The 23,552-nt window shown below is 44.8% G+C and overlaps 1 protein-coding gene across 1 annotated transcript; it reads left to right on the forward strand.

The window, feature by feature from the left end:
* Positions 1 to 634: 634 nt before the first annotated feature.
* Positions 635 to 19,887, forward strand: SERPINA6 (serpin family A member 6). Its single transcript, XM_060165675.1, has 5 exons — positions 635 to 745; positions 7,316 to 7,944; positions 14,109 to 14,379; positions 18,173 to 18,320; positions 19,702 to 19,887. Exons 2-5 carry the CDS (start codon positions 7,335 to 7,337, stop codon positions 19,885 to 19,887), a joined length of 1,215 nt encoding a protein of 404 aa, XP_060021658.1. The 5' UTR covers positions 635 to 745; positions 7,316 to 7,334.
* Positions 19,888 to 23,552: the final 3,665 nt, after the last annotated feature.

Here is a 23,552-nt window from a genome sequence, read left to right on the forward strand (position 1 = left end):
GATGTTAAAAATGGTCCACATCAAAAATATCTTTAAAAAAAAAAAAAAAGAGAACTGATGAATAAAAATGTGGGGAAGAGGGAAGTGAAGGTGCGAGCTTTCAGAGGTAAATGGTCTTGGATTCGAATCTCAAGGGCAGCTCTCTTAAGCGTCATGTGCCTCAGTTTCCCCATCTAGAGAAGAGTGATAATAATAATGGTATCCATTTCATAGAGTCGTTGTGAAGACTAAATGACATAATGCATGGGAATCACTGGGCTGCCTTTTATTCCACGTCTGTCTTTCCCATCAGACCATTGCCCCCCTTGAAGGCAGGACCTTGCTGGTCTCATTCCCAGCCCAAGCTCAGCAGCCGGTTCTTCACAGCTGTCAGCACCATCGTGCTAATTAAGGGCACCTGTGGCTCCTGTACCAGCTGCCCCTGGGCAACCACGGACACTGACGCAACTCCAGCCGCATTTTGATATCAAAAAATAAAACCTCAGGGGACTGTACGCCGAAGACAGTTAATTCGCAGTATTGCTGTGTTTACTCAAATTCCCTGGAAAAGGCTCCCATTGGTTCATGACTGGGGGGAGGAGACCACCAAATGGTGAAGGCCACTGGCCCCCCTCTAACCATTAACCAGCAGGAAAGCTGGCAAACAAGACTGAGCAGCAGCTGCCCCGCCGGCTTACTGTACACATGACAGGATCCGGGACAGCAGGACCAAGCCAGCACTTGCAGCCCGAGCCCACTGCAGACCGTGAGTAACAGCTAAGGACTCTCCATCGCCCCCGCTCCTGCCCAGCCTCCAGAACGAAGCCACGACTGTGTCTTGCTCATTTCATTTTTTTTTTTTAGTGGGGCATTGAGCATTAGGGCAACCAGCAGTGATAAGAGGCAACCCTGGGGAGGGTTTTTCAGAGTCTGTGGGTTACCCACAGGGGTTTTTATTTCTCCTGGGCTCCTGCCTTGCAGGGACTGACATTGAGCTAAGAACCATTCCCAGCCATCGCATGATGCTCCTAAGGCCAGCCAAACGGCCATCACAGCCTCAGAGATGGAGTCTGAGAGCTGGGATGCATCAGCACCACACAACGCCTCTGCCGGGGACACAGGCAGGAGAGGGCATTGCCCGGCTGCCACAGCACAGACTGTGCATCCTACAGAATCACACACACCTCCTCCCCCAGTGACCTGGGGCAAGGATCCTGCAGATAGGACGGAACTACCAGCATTACACCACGTGGTAGGAGGTTTAAATGCACAGGGCCTAGGACTGTACCTGGGACTACACCTGGCTTATGGGGGGCGTTTGGAAAAACAGAACACGGTGGGTGTTTACTGTGTGTGTCACTTCAAAAATGAGGGACAAGGAGGACACCCGTGAAATGAAATTCATGGATAATATTGATACTCTGCATTTTTACGTTGCTGGGTACTTTTCAGAGAGCTGTTTCACTCTAGAGAAAGGCAGAACAGCATGGCACAGGCTCCAAAGTCAGACGGCAGGGCTTGGAATTTCAGCTTTTACTCCCTGGGCCTCAGTTTTTTCATCTGTACAATGGGCCCAGGATGACCCATGAAGTGAGGTCACTAAAGAAAGCACTGATAACAGCTGTGACTGATATTCACAAAAGTCTTTTGAGGTGGGTAGAGATTTAATCCCCATCTTGGAGGATTAGCACAGGAGGGGATGAGGCACAAAATCTCAGAGACAGCAGGTAGAGAAGGGAAGGGAAAAGAACTTCTACTGGGGGCAAGCCCATCTCGTTCCAGGCTGTGAACTGCACGGGGTCCTTGCCCAAGAAGGGACCAAAGAGGTGGAGGTGTGGAGGTGGCTAGGGCTGAAGCAAAGATTTCACTACAGTCTGATGGGGGCAGTGACAGAGAGAGGCACACAGGAGGGCTTCCTGGAGGAGGTGACCCAGGACCTGCGTGCCAAAGGACAAGAGGCAGTGAGCCAGGCATGACAAGGAGGGGATGGGCCGACAGAGTGGACCCACATGCGGCAGGACTGGAACAGGCCCATCTTTGTCCCCAGCTCTCAGGCCAGAGCCGGGCTCTGCAAACATTGGGGAATGGAATGACCTCCCTGGCCTGACCCAGGCAGAGGGATGAAAGTCTGATACGTGCCGGGAGGACACCCCAAGACACCCAGTGCTGCTGTGACTGAGACTTCAAGAGGCCAGATTTGAGGCTGGGGGTGGTGCTGTCACCAGGGACGGGGCATGAGGACTCCCTGGGCCACGTCAGTGAGGATGAGCTCTGCCCGCAGGCAATGGGAGTCACTGAAAGCTTTCCTGCAGGAGAATGGCCCATCCGCTTGATTTTGGAAAGATGCCCTAGTTGCAGAGGAAAGAAAAGCTGGCAGGAGGTGAGCAGGAGGAAAGGAGAACAGGTGGGGGCGGGGAGGGGGCAACGGGAGAGATGCCAAGCCCCGAACTTGGGCTGTGTCCTGAGACTGAAGAAGCGAAGACAAACGCCAGAAATTTAGAAGGTAAATGGGCCAGGCCTGGGGCGGGTATTACTATCAACTCTATTTTATGCCAAGGAAACGGGAAGAGTTTTAAACAGTGCACCCATGTCACCTAGGTCATAAATAGCAATGCTGAGATCCTCATTCGACTTGGTCTGCCACAAAGCCCAGGAAAAAGGAGAACTGTCTGTAAAGCCAGGCGGCTGGGGAGGGAGGGGGCAGGGCGTCAGGGCAGTTATCAAAGCCAAGAAGCAAGGAATTTGCTTGTTTTTCTACCACGTGGAGGGAGACAGGCGGGGAGGGTTGGAGGAGGGCTGAGGGAGGTCAGGGGTGTGTTTACAGCCCGCTTTCATGAGGTTCTGGGTTTGGAACAGGCCAGGGAAAAGGCCTCGGGGGTGCTCCAAAGCAGACCAGGGTTTCTCACACGCAACGTGCACGCATTCTCCTGGGACTGGTTTTACTGCGGGTTCCCAGCCCCCTCCCGGCATGGCTAGTCCCGTAGGTGGGGTGGTGCAGGGGAATCAGCTTCTCCTATAAGTATCCCTTCTTTATGGGGATACAGGGGATTCCATAAAGCTCAGAGCTTGGGACCACTGGCCTTGCAGACAGAGTGTCCACTTACTGATTCTGAGCCTGGCTGCATTTTTTGAATTGCTCTTATCAAACACTTTTCATGGCTTAAAATTAATTTTGTATCGTGGTAAGATATACAAAGATTGAGCATTTCAACTAGGTTTAAGTGTACAGTTCTCTGGTATTAAATACATTCACATTGTTGTGAAACCATCACCACTATTCATCTCCAGGACTTTTTCATCATCCCAAACTGAAACTCTACCCATTAAACCCTAACTCCCCATTTCCCCCTCCCCCCAGCCTCTGTTAACCACTATTCTACTTTCTGTTTCTATGAATTTGACTGCTCTAGGGCTCTCATGTGAGTGGAATCACACAATATTTGTCTTTTGTGACTGGCTTATTTCACTTAGCATAATGTCTTCAATGTTCATTCATCCATGCTGTAGCATGTATCAGAATTTCATTTTTTTGAAGACTGAATAGTATTCAACCACAGGCATATACCACTGTGAAATATAGAAAAAAATACATACTGATCTCTGCCCCTGGTTCCTGGTGCAGAGCTCCTAAAACCCTTGTCATTTCCTAAGTGATAAGAACATTAGAAGCATCTTTTTTTCTAATATTTGTTTTCTAATATTTGGTCTTTGACCCTGCTTCCTGAGGCAGAGCTCCAAAATCCCTTGGAATTTCCTGGGTGACTGCAGTGTCCTTTGCTCTAATGAGGCAACTCTGGGTGAGCTCCTGGATGACTTCAGGATAGGGGGGTGTCACCAGAAAGACCAAGTCATGATTGGAACTTATTTTCTCCCATTCTGTGGGTTTTCTTTTCGTTTTGTTGATGATTTCCTGTGCTATGCAAAAGGTTTTAAGTTTAATTAGGTCCTACTTGTTTATTTTTGTTTTCATTTTCATAGTCTAGGAGGTGGATCAAAGAAGGTCTTGCTGCAATTTATGTCAGAGAGGGTTCTGCCCATGTTTTCCTCTAAGAGTTTTATAGTATCCAGCCTTACATTTAGGTCTTTAATCCATTTTGAGTTTATTTTTGTATGGTGTTAGAGAGTGTTCTAATTTCATTCTTTTACATGTAGCTGTCCAGTTTCCCCAGCACCACTTATTGAAGAGACTGTCTTTTCCCCATTGTACATTCTTGCCTCCTTTGTCATAGATTAGTTGACCATAGGTGCATGGGTTTACCTCTGGGCTTTCTATCCTGTTCCACTTATCTTTTTTTTTTTCTATTTTTGTGCCAGTACCATACTGTTTTGATGACTGTAGCTTTGTAGTATAGTCTGAAGTCAGGGAGTGTCTACCTCCCACTCCCCCACCCCTATATTTCCTCTTTCCCCTTCCCACTGGTAACCACTAGTTTGTTCTCTGTGAGTCGGCTTTTTTATTATATTCACTAATTTGTTATATTTTTTAGATTCCACATATAAGTGGTATCATACAGTATTTGTCTTTCTCTGACTTGTTTCACTTAGCATAATGCTCTCCAAGTTTACAGGATGGATTTTTCTATTTCTGCAAAATATATCATGAGATTTTGATAAGAATTGCATTGAACCTATAGATTTCTTTGGGTAGTTTTGACATCTGACATATTACGTCCTCCAATCTGTGAACACAGGATGTCTTTCTATTTACTTATATCTTCTTTAATTTCTTTCAGCAACGTTCCCAGTGTACAAGCCTTTAACCTCCTTGGCTAACTCAACTCCTAGGTATTTTATTCTTTTTAATTTTATTATAAATGGAATTGTTTCCTTAATTTCTTTTTCAGATTGCTCATTGTTAGTATATGGAAACAGAACTGATTTTTGTGTGTTGATTTTGTATCCCACTTATTTGTTGAATTTATTGGTTCTCATAAGTTTTTTGTTGTCTTTAGGGTTTTCTATGTATAAGATCGTGTTGCCTGTGAACAGAGATAATTTTACTTCTTCCTTTCCAATTTGGATGCATTTTATTTCTTTGGCTTGCCTAATTTCTCTGGCTAGAATTTCCAATACTGTGTTAAATAGAAGAGGCAAACGTAGGCATCCTGTCTTGTTCTGAATCTGAGATGAAAAGCTTTCAGTCTTTCACCATTGAGTAGGATGTTAGCTGTGGGCTTTTCATATATGGCTTTTATTATGCTGAAGTAGTTTCCTTCTACTCCCAGTTTGTTGAGTGTTTTTAACATGAAAGGGGATGTTGAATTTTGTCAAATGCTTTTACTGCATCAGTTGAGATGATCATATGATTATTTTCCTTCATTCTTTTAATGTGGTATTTACATTGATCAATTTGTGTATGCAGAACCATCCTTGCATTCCAGGAATAAATCCCACTTGGTCAGAGTGTAAAATCCTTTTAGTACACTGCTGAATTCTATTTCCTAGCACTTTGTTGAGGCTGTTTGCATCAATGTTCATAAGCAATATTTGTCTGTAGTTTTCTTTTCTAATGGTGTCTTTGGCTTTGGTATCAGGGCAAAGAATGAGCTAGGAAGTGTTCCCTCCTCTTTAATTTGTTTGAAGGAGTTTGAGGAGAATTTGTGTGAATTCTTCTTTAACTGTTTGGTAGAATTCAAAACTGAAGCCATGTGATCCTGGACTTTTCTTTTTTGGGAGGTTTTCAGTTACTGATTCAATTTCCTTGCTACTTATAGGTCTATTCAGATATTCTATTTCTTTGAGGTTTAATTTTGGTATGTTTTGTGTTTCTATAAATTTTCCATTTCATCTAGGTTATTCAATTTGTTGGTGTGTCATTTTCAATTTTTTCATAGTATTCTCAGAATTTTTTAAAATTTCTGTAGAATAGGTAGTAATGCCCCACTTTCATTTCTGATTTTAGTTATTTGAGACTTCTCTCTCTTTTTCTTACTCAGTCTAGCTAAAGACTTGTCAATTTTGTTAATCTCTTTGAAGATGACATTAAATGTTATATTATTATATTATGTTACCTTACTATATAATACTATATTGATTAGATATATTATATTTTGGTTTCATTGATTTTCTCTCCTTTTTCTATTTTCTATTTATTTGTCTGGGCTTTAATCTTTATTGTTTTCTTTCTTCTGCCAGCTGCACTCTCCTTTGGTGTCTCTTTACATGGAATATCTTTTTCCATCCTTTCACTGTCATATCTGTGCCTTTGAATCTAAAATGAGTCTTCTGTAGTGTGCATATAGTTGTTTCTTTTTTTAACCCATTCTGTCAATCTCTGTCTTTAGATTGGAGAATTGTATCCATTTACATTAAAGTAATTACTCATATGGAGGGACCACTCTATCAGTTTCCTATTTGTTTTCTATATGCCTTATCGTTTTTTTGTCCTTTATTTCCTGCATTACTGTCTTCTTTTGTGTTTAGTTGATTTTTTGTAGTGAAACATTTTAATTCCCTTCTCACCTCCTTTCGTGCACACTCTATAACTATTTTCTTTCTGGTTATCATGGAAATTACATTTAACATCCTAAAGTTATAACACTCTCATTTGAATTTATGCCAGAGAAACTTTAGTAGCATACAAAAATCGCTCCTGTATAGCTCCATTCCCACATCCTTTCAGTTAAGTCACAAATTACAGCTTTATTCATTGTGGGTCCCAAAACATATATGAATAATTACTTTTTATGCATTAGTCTTTTAAATCACATAGAAAATAAAAAGTGGAATTACAAACCAACATCACAATAATACTAGCTTTGATACTTGTTCATATATTTACCTTTAGCAGAGATCTTTATTTCTTCTTACAGATTCTATTTACTTTCTGGTGTTCTTTCCTTTTAACCAGAAGTACTGCCTTTAGCATTTCTCGTAGGAGAGGTCTAGTGGTAATGAACTCCCTCAGCTTTTGTTTATCGGGGAATGTCTTCATTTCTCCCTCACTTTTGAAGGGCAGTTTTGCCTGCTGTAGTATTCTTGGTGGATAGTTTTCTTCTTTTGGTGCTTTGAATATATCAACTGAGTGGATATTTAACCTTTCTGAGCTTCCACTTCTGCCTACCTGAAACCAAAAGAATCATATATACTTTATTGTCGGTGAGGCAAAATTTTGGAAACTTGGTAGGTATTTGACAAATCATAGCAGGTGTAATTCATGCTTTCAGGTGAGGAAATTGAGGCCCAGAGTCCTGACTTGCCCCAGGTCACACAGCCAATGTGGAAGAAGAAACTGGAGCTTGAGGGGGGTCTTCAATGGGGTCTTCTGCCTACTGCTCACCATGCCCCACTGCCTCGGAGGCCCCACATCATCTAATGAGCATTTCTGACTTTCCAGGGCCTGGCCATCCTGAACAATGCTGTTCACCCTGTACATCTGTCTCCTCTGGTTGTCTACCAGTGGGCTCTGGACCATCCAGGCTAAGGACCCTGACACTGACATGAGCATGAGGAACCCTCACCGGCACTTGGCTCCAAACAACGTTGACTTTGCCTTTACCCTGTATAAGCACTTAGTGGCCTCAGCTCCGGGCAAGAATGTCTTCATCTCCCCTGTGAGCATCTCCACAGCCTTGGCTATGCTGTCCCTGGGCGCCAGAGGCTACACGCGGGAGCAGCTTCTCCAAGGCCTGGGCTTCAACCTCACTGAGATGTCCGAAGCCGAGATCCACCAGGGCTTCCGGCATCTCCACCACCTCCTCAGAGAGTCAAACACCACCTTGGAAATGACTATGGGCAATGCCATGTTCCTGGACCACAGCCTGGAACTTCTGGAGTCATTCTCAGCAGACACCAAGCACTACTATGAGTTGGAGGCCTTGAATGCAGACTTCCAGGACTGGGCAGGAGCCAGCAGACAAATCAACGAGTATATCAAAAATAAGACGCAAGGGAAAATTGTGGACTTGTTCTCGGAGCAAGATAGCTCAGCCATGCTCATCCTGATCAACTACATCTTCTTTAAAGGTACCCCTCACCCATCCCGTTCTGACAAGGCCCCATCTACTATTGCCAAGGATAGTAAAAGCCATCAAAATTAAGGGTGTGCTCTTGATACTATTAGAAAGGTGAAATTATATCATCCCTACCAAGGATCAAAATGACACCCAGTAGAGCAACTTGCCCAAGCCCTTGCAGTTTGTTTCAAGGCCCAAACACGTAACCACGAACAGTCTGGCTGCCTAGTGGTCTACAAATATTGGCCAAGGTCTGGCTGTGAGTCAGGCACTTGGTCAGAGGCTGGAAATAGAGCCTAGAACCAGACAGACACAGCCGCCACCCTCAGGAACTTCCAGATGGCCCATAAGCCTTCCTGCACGCACTTCCCGAGCCAGCTCCAGCCCAGACCCCTCGCAGCCAAACCACAGCCCCACCTCCAGCCCAGACCCCTCGCAGCCAAACCACAGCCCCACCCCACCGGTTCGGAGCAAAGTTTTCCAAAATGCCTGTCCATAAAAATCACCACGGAGACTTGTTAAAATTACAGATTCCAGAGCCCACACCAGATCTACTAGAGCAAAACTGATGCAAGAATGTCCTAGCATGTGTACTTTTAACAAGGCCCCCTTCCCCAATCGTTTTGACGAGCAGGTAATTTGGGGATATATTATCCTCCAGAATGAAATCTACAGTCCTTAGTCTACAGCAGTGGTCCTCAACCCAGGGTGATTCCCACCCCCATCCACCCTCAGGGACATTTGGCAATGTCTAGAGACATTGTGAGTTGTGACAACTGGGGGTGGGGTGGGGTGTGCCACTGGCATCTTGTGGGTAGAGACCAAGGAGAATGCTCAACGTCCTACAATGCCCAGAACAGCCCCCCACAGTGATATCTGCCTCCAAATGGCTAGAGTCCCAAGGTTGAGAAATCATCTGTTTCTTCTGCCTTGTCCAGACTCAGGTCTCAACATTTTCCCCTATACAAGTTCCCAATACACAGCAGACACACACACACACACACACACACACAATGTCCAATGACACCAAACTCCTTTCGTGTCTTTGAGCATGACTCTCCCCATGGAAGTCTGTATTAGTTCCCTATTGCCACTGTAACAAATTGCGACAAACTTCGTGGCTTAAAAGAGCACCAATTTATTACTTACAATTCTGGAGGTCAGAAGTCCAAAATGGGCCACTCTGGGTTAAAGTCAAGGGGATGCCAGGGTGTGTTCCTTCTGGAGGCTCTAGGGGAGGATCTGTTCCCTGCCTTTTCCAGCCTGTAGAAGCTACCTGCATTCCTTGGCTTGAGGCCCCCTTCCCTCTTCAGAGCTAGTAATCGCATTGCGCTGACCTCTACTTCCATCACGTCTCCTTTCTGACTCTGACCCTCCTGCCATCCTCTTCTACTTTTAAGGATGCTTGTGATTACAGTGGGCCCACCTGGATAATCCAGAAAATTCTCCTCAACTCTAAGTCAGTTGATTCGCAGCCTTAATTTCCTCTTGCCATGTAACATAACATATTCACAGGTTGCAAGGATTAGGACATCCTTGGGGCGGGGGGGCATTCTGCCTGACACAAGGCCCGTGCCCATTCTGTCCCCTGAGCCCTCCCTCAACTTGTCTGACTGCCTAAAATTTCTACCCACCCTTCAAATCTTGGCTCAAAAGTCACCACCTCCGTGAAGCCTCCCCTGATTCTCTCCAGCAAATCTTTGTCTCTCATACGCATCCTCTGCAGTTTGCCCACACCGAATTTTAATATGCATCTTGTTAGAACGTGTAAACCTGGACCCAAGTGGTTCAGTTTCAATTAAGTAGTCATATACAAAGAAGTGCAGGTAAAACAGCCAAAAAAAAAGTATAATATTTAATGTGTCTCTCAACAACATAAAGATTATCCCATATGCCCATTTCTCTCCTCCCCAGCTCTCACTCAGGGCCCTCCATTAGCCAACTGAACCCCTTCTCTCCCCCAGATCTTTATTACCTGGACAGAGTTAGCATCTTGGTGAGCCATCCTCCTGCCTCTTTGTCTTTCTCTGTCTATTCTCCAACACAAGTCTGGGAACCCACCTGGCAAAGGCCTCCCTTCTTGGATGGTAGTGAGGGTGAGAGACTGACCAGCAAAGGCAGCATTTTCTTTTTTCTCCCACTTTATTGAGATATAAATGACTTATCATGTAAGCTTAAGGTATACAATGGGATGATTTTATATATATATATATATATATATATATATATATATATATGGTGAGATGATTACCCAGATAAGGTTAGTTAACACGTCTATCACCTCACAGTTACCTTTGTGTGTTGGGGCCAGGAGGTGAGGATTTTTAATATCTGCTCTCTTAGCAACTTTTAGGTACATGATACAGTATTATTAACCGTAGTACCATGCTGTGCATTAGGTTCCCCAGAACTTATTCATCTTATAACTGGATGTTTGTACCTTTGACCACCTTTACCCACTTCTCCGAACCTCCTACCCCATCATTCTTTTCTCTGTTTCTACAAATTCTGTATTTTTAGATTCCATATATGTGAGGGCATACAGTATTTGTCTTTCTCTGTCTGCCTTATTTCACGTAGCATAATGCCCTCCAGGTTCATCCATGTTGCTGCAAATGACAGGATTCTCTTCTTTTTTATGGCTGAGTAATATTCCATTTGGGGTGTGTGTGTGTGTGTGTGTGTGTGTGTGTGTGTGTGTGTGTGTGTGTACACACCCTGTTCTTTATCCATTCATCTATTGATGGATACTTGATTGTTTCCACACCTTGGCTATTGTGAATAATGCTGCAATGAACATAGGAGTGCAGATATCTCTTCAGTATAGTGGGTTCATTTCCTTCTGATATATACCAAGAAGTGGGATTGCTGGAGCATATGGTAGTTCTATTTTTAATTTTTTGAGGAACCTCCATACTGTTCTCCATAGTGGCTGCACCACTTTACATTCCCACCAACGGTGCACAAGGGTGCCATTTTCTTCACATTCTGCCGGCACTTGTTTTCTCTTTTCTTTTTGATAATAGCCATTCTGATAGGTGTGAAGTGCTATTGTGGTTTCAATTCGCATTTCCTTGATGATTCGTGATTCTGAGCACCTTTTCTTGTACTTGTTGGCCATCTGTACATCTTCTTTGGAAAAAAAATCTATTCAAGTCCTCTGCCCATTTTTTAATTTGATTATTTGGGGCTTTTTTTTTTTTTTGCTATTGAGGTTGTATGAGTTCCTTATATATTTTTGGATATTACCCCCTTATCAAATGTATGTTTTGCAAATATTTTCTTCCATCCCATAGGTTGCCTTTTCACTTTATTGATTGTATCCTTTGCTGGGCAGAAGCTTTTTAGTTTGATGTGATCCCACTTGTTAGTTTTTCCCTTGTTGCTTATGTCTTTGGTGTCATATTCAAAAAAAAAAAATCATAGCTAAGACTAATATCAAAGAGTTCCTTTTTCCCTACATTTTCTTCTAGGAGTTTTATGGTTTCAGGTCTTATGTTTAAGTCTTTAACATATTTCAAGTTAGTTTTTGTGAATGATGTAAGATAGGGGTCCAGTTTCATTCTTTTGCATGTGAATATCCAGTTTTCTCAGCACCATTTATTGAAGAGATTATCTTTTCCCCACTCAGTATTCTTGGTTCCCCTGTCATATCTTAGTTGATTATATATGGGAGGGGTTATATCTAGGCTTTCAATTCTGTTCCATTGGTCTATGTGTCTGTCCTTATGCCTGTACCATACTGTTTGATTACTATAGCTTTATAATACAGTCTGAAATCAGGAGGTGTGATGCCTCCAACTATGTTCTTTCTCAAGATGGCTTTGGCTATTTAAGATCTTCTGTGGTCCCACACAAAAGGCAGTATTCTTCTTGACCCTGGGGGGCCAAGGAGTCAGGGAATGTTTGCCCGGAAATGTTTCTGCATGCTCCCATGAATTCTCCAGGCCATCTCTCCCACTAGACTATTCACCCTTGTGCATGGCATCCTCATCTCTTTGGGAGGTCCAGTGCATTTGCGTAGTGCTTGGTAAATGGAAGTAACTCCAAAGTGGTTGCATAGAGGTTCTGGTAACACAGCCTGGGGAGAAGAGCACAGAAAACCCAGAGAGAGAGAGGGCCCTCCTGAGCCTGCAAGGAGCCTGAGCGGGGGCTGGCAGGACAGGGGCTGGCAGGGTGTCATTTGGCGCACGGCTTTGCTCTCACAGTTTCTAAGCATTCTCATGACCACAGTGGGGCTGAGTTGATGGGAAACAGTAGTTCCTGGTAATAAAATCAGAGAGGATTTGAACATTTGAACGCAGGAACAGACATTGACAGGAGTGTGGGCTGCGCCCACCTGTGCCTGTTTGTACACAGATTTTCCGTGATCAGGCAAAGCTAATTAACAAGCCCTGTTTGAGAGATATTCTGAAATGTTTCCAGCACGCCAGGATAATAAATAGAAATGAAGAATGGTGTGGCTCTCATCACTAAACTTAGGACATGTACAGTATCCCTGGCATGTTCCTTACTTAGTGGACTGTCTCGACAGCTCTTTTTTTGGAGAACATTAGAAATATTGTGAAAAGATTTTCCAGGGACTCATCCTTGCTCTCTCCAATTTCCCTTCATCAATTCTTAGGTTTCTCTACCATAAGTTCTCCTAACTCAAGAATTTTCAAAAAAAAAAAAATCCCTTAAAATAGAGGTTAGATCCCATTCTGTATTTGGTTTTCTGCCAAACTGGATATACGTTATACTTGCTTCTAGAAAAGAAATACTCAGTAAAAAGCACACAGCAGACTTCTAAGGATGAAAAACCTAGCACTGAAAAATATTTTATCTACATTTTCTTGGTTGTGAGTTGGACAAGTTAGCCACAAAGCACTCCCCCCTTCAATTCTGAGGACCCCAGACTTCTATTAGAAGATGGTTTGAGAACCCGCAAATTATCTCACTTGCTGTGAGACAGCCTCAGTCATTAGGGATGGACCAGGCACAGCCCCTGGGTCTCCAGGCTCCACATCCATTGCTCTTTTCCCTACATCCTCTGGCCACTGCCCATGGTCACCCTTAGTAACCCTTCCAGGGAGTTGAGGCTGGCTCAGAACCAAGAGTTCTGGCTTCGTGGTCCAGAGATCCCACAGGCAGAGGGATAGAGAAATGTCTGCCTGTGGCTATGCTCTGGCCACTTTCAGGCAGCCTCAGTTGGGGAACAGTGACCTCACAAGGGCTTCTGGGCTGGAGGCCAAGGGCAGCCAGGACACTCAGGGCCTGCTAGACTCAGAGACCTCAGTCATCTCCAGATCTGGGGAGACTTAACCTAGAGCCGATGAGGCCCTGATGAGACTCAATCCATGTCTAAATATCCAAAGATCTATCACCTATTAGAGGACTCTGGAATAAACTCAAGGGTCAAAGAGGCTCAGTCGGCAGGCATTACAATCAGGCAGGCTTTGGCTTCATCTAAGGAGCAGTTGCCTTCCCTTCAGCGTTGACCAGTAGTGGAAAGTCCCATCTGTTAGGTAGTGAGTTCCCCATCACAAGGGGAACAAACGCTGCATAATGACATCATGGAACGTGGTGGAGTGGAGTCGAGTCTAGCTGTGGTGGGAGTCTGTAACCTTGAAGGACTCATCTCGCCCTGATTCTGCCTCTGGGAAAGGTACTGCGGCCCTCAGGGCCACTCGGGAGGCAAGGGGCCTCCGGCAAGAAAGTGGGTACATTTGACTGGGCGGCCAGACTGCCTGCTGGGCTTCTGTCGCCGCACATCAGGGGGTGGGGATGGACTGGATGGTCGGTTCCCCAGCACCACCTCCAGAGCCCTCCAGTCCAGAAGCCACTCCAGGGAGGGGGGCAACAAGGCCAAGTCTGCTTTACTGAACCCTACTCCCAAATCCTAGGGCCAGCATCCTCTGTTCTCTTCCTCTTCCCATTTTTAGAAGTCAGTCTCAGACATCGTGCTAATCCTCAAGCCATCCCAAAGGGTAGAGGATGGAACAGGCTTTAAACCTCTGGGAATTTCATACCTTAGCAGATTCCAGCAGCTCCGGTGGGGACCTTCCAGGTTGAGGGAGGCCACTGTGTCACTTGCTTGGCGGTCACCCCCGGCCCTCTGCTGCCACCCAAGTTGCGTTTTCCTCCTGCTGTCACAGGTCTGTCTCCTCCCCTCCCCCTCCCCCCTCTTCCCAGGCACGTGGGCACACTCCTTCAACCTGGAAAGCACCAGGGAAGATAACTTCTACGTGAATGAGACGACCACGGTGAAGGTGTCCATGATGTTCCAGTCGAGCACCATCAAGTACCTGAACGACTCGGTGCTCCCCTGCCAGCTGGTACAGCTGGACTACACAGGCAACGAGACCGTCTTCTTTGTCCTCCCGGTCAAGGGGAAGATGGACACGGTCATTGCCATGCTGAGCCGGGACACCATTCAGAGGTGGTCCAAGTCCCTGACCAACAGGTAAGCCCTCCAGCCAGCTCTGTTGATTTCTGCAGTTGGACGTGTTCCCAGAAAGTGGGGCAAGTGGAAAAGGGGTGCACCTGGCCGTCCTTCCTCCCCCAGACTCGCCTTCCAGGGCTCATCATTTTCCTGTCTGCTGGGTTCTCTGATCTAGAGGTCACACTTATTTATCTTTCTGTCGGTTAACACTGAGCTATTGATAGTCTGGGGCATTCCACAAAGTGAGGTCCACCTTCCCCAGCAGGTTGATAGCCACCCTCTGTATTATCACATCTTTCATCTTTTTCTTAAGCTGAATTCACCCATCACCCAGCCCGCACTGATCCATTTTATTATATTGCTTACCTGAGACCAAGCACCGCTAAAAACCATAAAAAGATATAATGAAAATGACCACCGTATGACCACTGTAATGACCCTGGAACCAACGCAAAGCCTACAAATGGTTAAGTCACTCAGGGAATCTAATGTTTCTTCCATCAGTCAATCAGTAAATAAGAAAGTAAGGACATAAGTACATAATAAACTCATTTTCCCAGGAACCTCTGCACCAGAGGGGAATCAAAATTATAATCAAACTTGTGTCCAGCTCTGATCCTCCCATTGGAGGAGGGAGCAGATGTTCTTGAGAAGACGGTCCTCGCTCTTGGGAGATTAGAGTTCTGTCTGTGAAGGAGCCAACCAACGTGGGAGCTGGGTGGCGGGGTGCAGACTCAAAGGGAAGAGGGCTGTCGGGGAAGGAGCCAGCACTTGGATCTAGAGTCGCTCAGGAAGCCTCGTGGGCCAGGCACCATGTCTGGAATTCATTCATTCATTCATCAATTCAATTCAATATATATATGGAAGCAATTGCTATGTACCATGCACTAGGCTAAGCAGAAGGGATGCACTCTAGAGCAGAAAACGGATTCTGGTGGAATTAATAGTGGTACAATGTCATAAGCTCTGTCAGAGCAAGACAGGGAAGGAGATGCATAATGTGTACAATTTGAGGGAGGGTGGGACGCCGGGCTCTAAGCCAGGGGAATGGAGAAGGGGCTGCAGAGCGGATTGCTTTCACTTTGAGCTGTGCCTTAAGCCTGAGTAGAGGTTCAGTCAGTGGCAACCTCCCCAAGAGTATGCACGGAAGAGGAAATGGCACCAGAGGCAAGTCGGGGAGGCCATTGGCCAGCCTTTCAGGTCAACCGTCCCACTCCACTTCACTCCCAGCCCTCGAAGGGAACCTGTAGTTCAGATACAGGGCCACCAGGTAGTGACAATGCGCCGTGATTCAAATTCTGAACCCTAGTGTGTTGAAAATAAGGCGAAGGATACCCCTTCTCTTTACTCCAAAAATAATCTCTTCACTACAATACTTAAACAACATTAGTCAGTAACACGTACCATTTTCTTCTAGACTTTTTAAAAAAACATTCAAGGTAAAACTTTGCACCTTTAGACATCATGAGTTCTCTCCTTCATCCCAATGCTGTGGCCTACGGCTCACCTGCACGCTTGCGTGGCCCCTTCTCCCTCCTCACCCCTCCCAGCACCACCACGCCCTTCCCCACCAGGCTCTCCGGTGCATCCAAGCTCAGCATCCTTCAGGGCCCAGATGACACCCCACCTCCCCCGGCAGCCTCTGGGTCCCACTCACGGGGCGCTCTCGCGAGAGCCTCTCTCTCCATCCCCTTGCTCCGCCGTCACCTCGCTGCAGCCCGCGCAGGTCCCGCGCAGGTCGTGGGGCAGCTCTCCGAGTTGGGGCGATGGGGCTCCGAGTTACCTAGTCCTGGTTTCCTCACGGTCCTGCTGCTTCCCAGCGGTGTGACTTTGGGGAAATTCCTCAGCGTTTGTTTGAGTTTCAGTCTCTCAATCTGGAAGTTAAAGATGACGGCTCCAGTTTGTAAGGCTGTGTGTGCCTGCGCGGATGAGACGAGATAAAGGAGGTCAGGAAGGGCAGCCAAATGCTGGGTACCTTCTGTTGCCATTTCCCATCTAGAGAAGTCACGCGTCCCACTGGCCTTGGATTCCTCCTCACTTCCCCCGGGTTGCCAGCTTCCAGACCTCCCCAGAGCAGCTTGTGCTCAAGTCCAGAGGTCTCATGCCTTCCCTCCACCTTCTGGAGAGCCGGGGCCCCATCACTGACTTCAGGGTTCAGGCATCTTCTCTCTCCCTTGCTGTGTAGATGAGGACTAGCACAGAGAGGGACAGGACTTGGCTAAAGCCACACAGCACTAGCGGCATGGCTGGGGCCAGGACCCCTGCTCCCAGCTGCACGTTCCCTCCACTCCTCCACTTCTGCCAGGGGGTGCTTGGGGGACCACAGGACTTCTTGTTTTTTTCTTTTTTTTAATTGAAGTATAATTGATCTACAATACTGTGTTAGTTTCAGGTGTACAGCAAAGTGATTCTGTTATATATATATATCCTTTTTTTCATTCTTTTCCATTATAGGTTATTACAAGATAATGAATACAGTTCCCTGTGCTTGTCCCCCATAAATCCTTGTTGTTTATCTGTTTTATGTATGGTAGTGTGTATCTGTTAATCCCATACTCCTATTTTATCCCTCCCGCCTCTTCCCTTTGGTAGCTATGTTTGTTTTCTATGTCTGTGTGTCTCTTTCTGTCTTGTAAATGAGTTCATTTGTATTATTTTTTAGATTCCACATATGTGATATCATATAACATTTGTCTTTCACTGTCTGACTTACTGCACTTAGTATGATATTCTCTAGGTCCAAGCATATTGCTGCAAATGGCATTATTTCATTCTTTTTTATGACTGAGTAATATTCCATTGGGTGTAATTTATATATATATATATATATATATATATATATATCACCTCTTCTTTATCCATTCATCTGTTGATGGATACTTAGGTTGCTTCCATGTCTTGGCTATTGTAAATAGTGCTGCTGTGAACATTGGGGTTCATGTATCTTTTTTGAATTAGAGTTTTCATCTTTTCTGGATATATGCCCAGGAGTGGGATTGCTGGATCATACAGTAACTCTATTTTTAGTTTTTTAAGGAACCTCCATACTGTTTTCCATAGTGGCTGCACCAATTTACATTCCCACCAAGAGTGTAGGAGGGGTCCCTTTTCTCCACACCCTCTCCAGCATTTATTATTTGTAGACTCTTTAATGATGGCCATTCTGACTGGGGTAAGGTGATACCTCATTGTAGTTTTGACTTGCATTTCTCTAATAATTAGTGATGTTGAGCATCTTTTCACGTACCTCTTGGCCATTTGTATGTCTTCTTTGGAGAAATGTCTATTTAGGTCTTCTCCCCATTTTTTGATTGGGTTGTTTAGTTTTTTGATATTGAGTTGTTTGACCTGTTTGTATATTTTGGAAATTAAGCCCTTGTCGGTAGCATCATTTGCAAATATTTTCTCCAGCCATAGGTTGTCGTTTTGTTTTGTTTATGGTTTTAAACACTGTGCAAAAGCTTATAAGTTTGATTCAGTTCCATTTGTTTATTTTTGCTTTTATTTCTTTTGCCCACAAGGACTTCTTTAGGTATTCTTTGCTTCAGTGTCTGGTAGTTTAACTGGATCAGGTGGAATCAGCTCAAAGAAAGAGCTGAGAAGAAAGGACTTTGCAATTCAGAGGCCCAGAGAGGAAGATGCCTGTGTGATGGAGGGAGAGGCAGATCCTGCTTCTTGTTCTGTTCCTTCCCCTGTCCCGAAAGAGCAGGTCTGGCTGGGAGGCAGGGTCTGGAGGGATCACAGGGGAAACGGGAATCTGGCTGGCCGGGCCCAGCCCTGGGAAAGTCTAACCCCATCTGCTTACCCCGAGCAGCCTGGTGGACCTGTACATCCCGAAGGTCTCCATTTCCGGAGGCTACGACCTCGGGGGCATCATGGGGGACATGGGCATTGCAGACTTGCTCAACAACCGGACACAATTCTCAGGCATCACCCAAGAGGCCCTGCCGAAGGTGTCAAAGGTAGGGGTCTCTAGAGCCCATCCTTCTTCCCCCCCCCAAATTCACAATACAAATAATAATAAGCAACATGGAGCCCATTCATGAGTAGGCTTCTAGGCCCCCGGCTGAGAGGTCTTGTCCAAGCCCCCTGTTTTACAACAGGCGAAAGCTCAGCAAGAACTTGATGTCCCCAAGGTCACACAGGAAGCTAGTGACAAGGGAGCACCACAGCTCAGGCATGCACCGTTCTGCCAGGCCACACAGAGGGGGCACTGTGGAAGACAAGTCATCATGGCAGGGCTGTGAGCAGCCCCCAGGCCAAAGGAAACGTCTGCGTGAGATCACACTGAATGTTCTATCCAATGCTGTTCTTTATCTCCATCCTTCAGCTTTATGTTCTGTTATTCATTCATTCAGAAAATATTTACTGAACATGTTCTATGTGCCCCAAACTGTGCTAGACACTGGGTATGCCTCAGACGTGGCCCTGCCCTCACAGGATCTTACAGTCCTGTGGGTGACAAAACAGGAGAGGGAACAGGAGGAAGCTGTGGTGGCAGCAGCCCCCTCCCTGGTGCACACAGACTTTGACCATCATGATGTGGGCACACAGTATGTGCTCAATAAAATGCCTGTGTGTGAACTCAGTCAAACAGCTACCTCCTTATGAGGTGGGTGTTACCCTAGTTTCTCAGGTCACAGAGCTAGTAAATAGCCTGACATTTGACTCAAAACCTCATATTCCCAAAACACACTGCAGGGGTTCCTAGCCCAGCTGAGCTTCTCCCTAGCCTATTTACAGAGCACTCTGAGCCTCTGATTCCCTGCTGCTCCATCAGTGAGAGTCCTGGCCCGTAGGTGTTGTTATTTAATCAGCCAGTTCTGATCTTTCCGATGCTTTTGATGCAACCTACTCAAGTGTTTTACTGACTTGAGAATATCTTCTAATTTTGATCATAACAAAGGATGTTTCAGCAGGCAAAGATGCGCCTTTTCCCTACAGAGTGGGCACAAGCATTTTGCATAAGTTGAACCCTCTCAGTTACTGGCAGAGTGGAGAGGGAGCGAGGTGTCCCTCCACCAGCCCAGGACCCGGGGAGGGGAGCCCGATATGGATGCTGAAGTCCAGTTTCAGCCCCAAGTCCCTTGCTCTCCATGGGTCGGCTCCAGCTGCCCACTCTCTAGGGAGGAAGTCTAAGTGTAGCCTGGGTTCCAGAGGTGGACAGACCCCAGCGCTAGTCCTGGGGCTGCCACGTAGATGAGGAGCCAGCAAGTGACCTTCTCTGAGCCTCAGCTTCGCCATCCAGAAAACTGAGGGTGGGAGGAGTCGAAGCCAAGGGGCTCGGAAAGCTCCGCCCACGCGGCTGGTGTTCATCCTCCCCGCTCTGTCCGTTCCCACCAGGTGGTCCATAAGGCCACGCTGCAACTGGATGAGAGGGGCTTGGAGTCGGCCGCCCGCACCCAGGCCCACCGGAACTCGGCGCCGGAGCCTCTCACAATCCGCTTCGACCGGCCCTTCGTTGTCATGATCTTCGACGACTTCACGTGGAGCAGCCTCTTCCTGGGCAAGGTTGTGAATCCGACCTAAGGGGACGCCCCCTGGAGCCACAGCGCGTCTGACTCGGGCACCAGGGACCCCACAGAAAGGAGTGAGAGGTTCCCCCCAATCCTCCCCTGGTTCCCCTCTGGTAATAAATTACTGTCGTTGCGACTGGTGACAAGTGTGGTTGAAGGGGAAGAGTGGGACGATTGATAAAACTTGAATAACATCAATATAATATTGTACCAGTATAATTTTCTAGTTTTGGTCATCGTCCTAGGATTATGTGATGTATGGAAGCACTATTATTTTTGTAAGTTTGAAATTATTTCCAAGTAAGAACTTGAAAAGAAGGAATCACACAAGCCAAAACACAACAGAACACACACACACACACACACACACACAACAGAAAGATGTTTTTAAAGTGCTAGGATGGAAATGTCATATCTTTCAAAAAGCAAAAAAACAAACAAAAAATTCCTTCAAAAATGAAGGCAAAATAGAGTTTGGGGTTTTTTTTCAGACAAACAAGAGCTGAGGAGGCTTATCGCCTTCACTAAAGACTTTTTTAAAGTAGTTCTTTATGGAGAAACAAGATGATTCTAGACGGACACACAAAAGAATGAAGAGCACTGGAAAGAGTAAATATGTGGGCAATGATAAAATATTTTTAAATATATTTAAAGTATAATTAACTGTTTAAAGCAAAAATAGTTAAAGTATAATTAACTGTTTAAAGCAAAAATAGTTATCGATTTATTGCTTTTCGACTCCAAATCCTCCCTTCATTGCTGCTCTGCAAAAACCAATCTGGACCTTTTTAGTTTTACTGTGCCCCTGGGCATGATATTAAACTTTGTCAGTAGAGGGCGCTAGAGAAAGATCGCAGGAGGAAGAGACCTTAGTCTCACAGTTCAGGACAAAAAGCATTAAATGAGATAAAAGAGAACCAGATGGATAGATAGATACATAGATTACATAGGTGATAGGAAGATGATAGATAGATGGATGGATGGACAGATAGATCGATTATAGATAGAAAATAGATGATATAGAGATAATTAGATGATAGATACAGCATACATCTTGAGAGAAAGGAATTGAGCGATACTTCCTTAAATATACATATTTACATGTTTCTAAAGTCAGCATCTTACCAAGAAAACACTAAATGCATTCCCACTACTGTAAGACAAGGCTACTCATCATATTCACTACCATTTCACATAGTCCTGGGGGTATTAGACAAAGCAATTAGACAAGAGGAAGTAGCGGCATAGAATTGTAAACTCTCTCTATTTGCAGATGACATGTAATATACTTGCATAACCCTAGCAAATCAATGATAAAACAAACTCAAACAATAAATATTTCAGCAAGGTATCAGAATATAGACTTAACATGCAAAAGCAATGTCTCATATACACAAACAACAAGCAGTTAAAACACATAATGGAAGAGAAAACCCAATCGCAACCCAAAGGATATAACACTTAGAAATAAACAAGAACTGCGCAGAATCTATATAGAGAAGATTATAAAATATTCCTTAAAGATGCAAAATTAGACTTGAACAAATGCAAAGATATTCCTTCTTGAATAAGATGCTCAACATCATCTAGATATCAGATTTCCCTAAGTTAATTTGTCAATTTAATTGTATCCCAATAAAAATACTAGCAATTTCTTTTTCTGGAGATAAACAAGATAATACCAAAGTCCATATAGAAAAATAAGCATGCAAGAGTAGCTGGAAAACACTGAAAAGAAAAAGATGTCAGGGACGGGGTGGGGAAGATAGGGGACTGGCCCGACCAGATGTTAAAGCATACAGCACAGATACTTCAATTAAATCTATGGTACTCGGATATGAATAGATAGGCAGACCAATGAAATACGTTAGAAAGTCTGGCAATAGACTCAAGTACAAATGGAAATTTAATATTTGATAAAGGAAGACTTATAAATAAATGTTATTGGGACAACTGGATAGCCATTTGAAAACAGAAAGGGGCTTCCCTGGTGGCGCAGTGGTTGAGAATCCACCTGCCAATGCGGGGGACCGGGTTCGAGCACTGGTCTGGGAAGATACCACATGCCGCAGAACAACTAGGCCCGTGCGCCACAACTGCTGAGCCTGCGCTCTGGAGCCTGCGAGCCACAACTGATGAAGGCTGCACGCTTGGAGCCCGTGCCCTGCAGCAGGAGAGGCCACCGCAGTGGGAAGCCCGCGCACCACAGCGAGGGGTAGCCCCCGCTCGCTGCAACTAGAAAAAGCACGCACGCAGTAACGAAGACACAACTCAGCCAAAAATAAATAAATTAAAAAAGAAAAACAGAAAGGGTAAAATTAGACCCATTCTTCACACCATACTTAAGAATAAACTAAGAATCAGAGATCTAAATGAAAAAAAAAAAGAACTATACAAGTACTAGAAGAAAACATGGGTAAATTCGTCTATAATTTAGGTGTAGAAAAAGGCTTTTCAACCATGACTCAAAGTCCAGATGAAATTTTTTAAAGAATTGAGAAATTTGACTATATAAAAATATTTTTTTAATTGTGTGGTAAAAATTCATAAGCAAAGTCAACAGAAGTAAAAACCTGAAAGAAGATATTTGCAAGGTATGCCACCGATAGAGGTAATATCCTTAATATGTGGTCTTTAAACATGTGAAAATACATTTCACTTCACTGAATAATAAAAAATGCAACTGAAAACTCCACTGAGATACCATTTCCTATCCATCAGATTGGCAATAATGTAAAAGTTTCACAGGACACTCTATTGGTTGTGTGGAAACAATCATTTTCATGGGTTGCTGGTGGGAATGCTGATGGGTCCTTGAAAAAAGAAACACAGGAAGGGTAAACTAGAAACTAATTAAATGGCTACCTGCAAGGGAAGGGGGAGGACAGAGTGGAAGAGATGGGGGTTGGGGAATAGCACTTTTCTTCATGGAGCTTTTTGTATGCTTTAGACTTTTAGAATAATGTTAATGTTCTATATACTCAAAAATAAAATTAAATGAACAAATGAGGAAAGCCCTAAAACCAAGTGAAAAGAAAACAAATGAATTCAAACATATTTCAAATGGATAATATAACTATTCTGAAGGGGAGAAAAAGAATTAACCCAAGGAAATTTTCAACACGATGCTTGGACAATATGCCTCTAGTTTTAAAAATACAAGACTGCAGGGGCTTCCCTGGTGGCACAGTGGTTAAGAATCCGCCTGCTAATGCAGGAGACACGGGTTCAAGCCCTGGTCCGGGAAGATCCCTCATGCCGCGGAGCAACTAAGCCCGTGCGCCACAACTACTGAGCCCATGAGCCACAACTACTAAAGCCTGCGCACCTAGAGCCCGTGCTCTGCAACAAGAGAAGCCGCCACAAGGAGAAGCCCATGCACTGCCACGAAGAGTACCCCCGCTCACTGCAACTAGAGAAAGCCCACGCGCAGAAACGAAGACCCAACGCAGCCAAAAATTAATTAATTATTTATTTTTTTAAAAGAAAGAATACAGGACTGCAAACAATCTTGAAGGCCTCTTTTCAGGTTCGTTTTTCATCATGGGATGAGGATAGCAAACATTATATGATGTGTAGGATTGGGCAAGGAGAGATACAAATACAGAATGAGGGAAGCAAGGAAGAATCCTGTGGGGTAGCACATGAATTGGAGGGATAAAATCATGGTTTCTAGTA

Source organism: Lagenorhynchus albirostris, chromosome 1 (genome assembly GCF_949774975.1).
Source record: "Lagenorhynchus albirostris chromosome 1, mLagAlb1.1, whole genome shotgun sequence".
Lineage (NCBI taxonomy): Eukaryota > Metazoa > Chordata > Mammalia > Artiodactyla > Delphinidae > Lagenorhynchus > Lagenorhynchus albirostris.

Coding starts and splice junctions, on each gene's coding strand:
- SERPINA6 (XM_060165675.1), top strand. CDS start 7,335: ATGCTGTTCACCCTGTACATCTGTCTCCTCTGGTTGTCTACCAGTGGG. Junction 7,945..14,108: donor CAACTACATCTTCTTTAAAG/GTACCCCTCACC, acceptor CCCTCTTCCCAG/GCACGTGGGCACACTCCTTC. Junction 18,321..19,701: donor CCCTGCCGAAGGTGTCAAAG/GTAGGGGTCTCT, acceptor CGTTCCCACCAG/GTGGTCCATAAGGCCACGCT.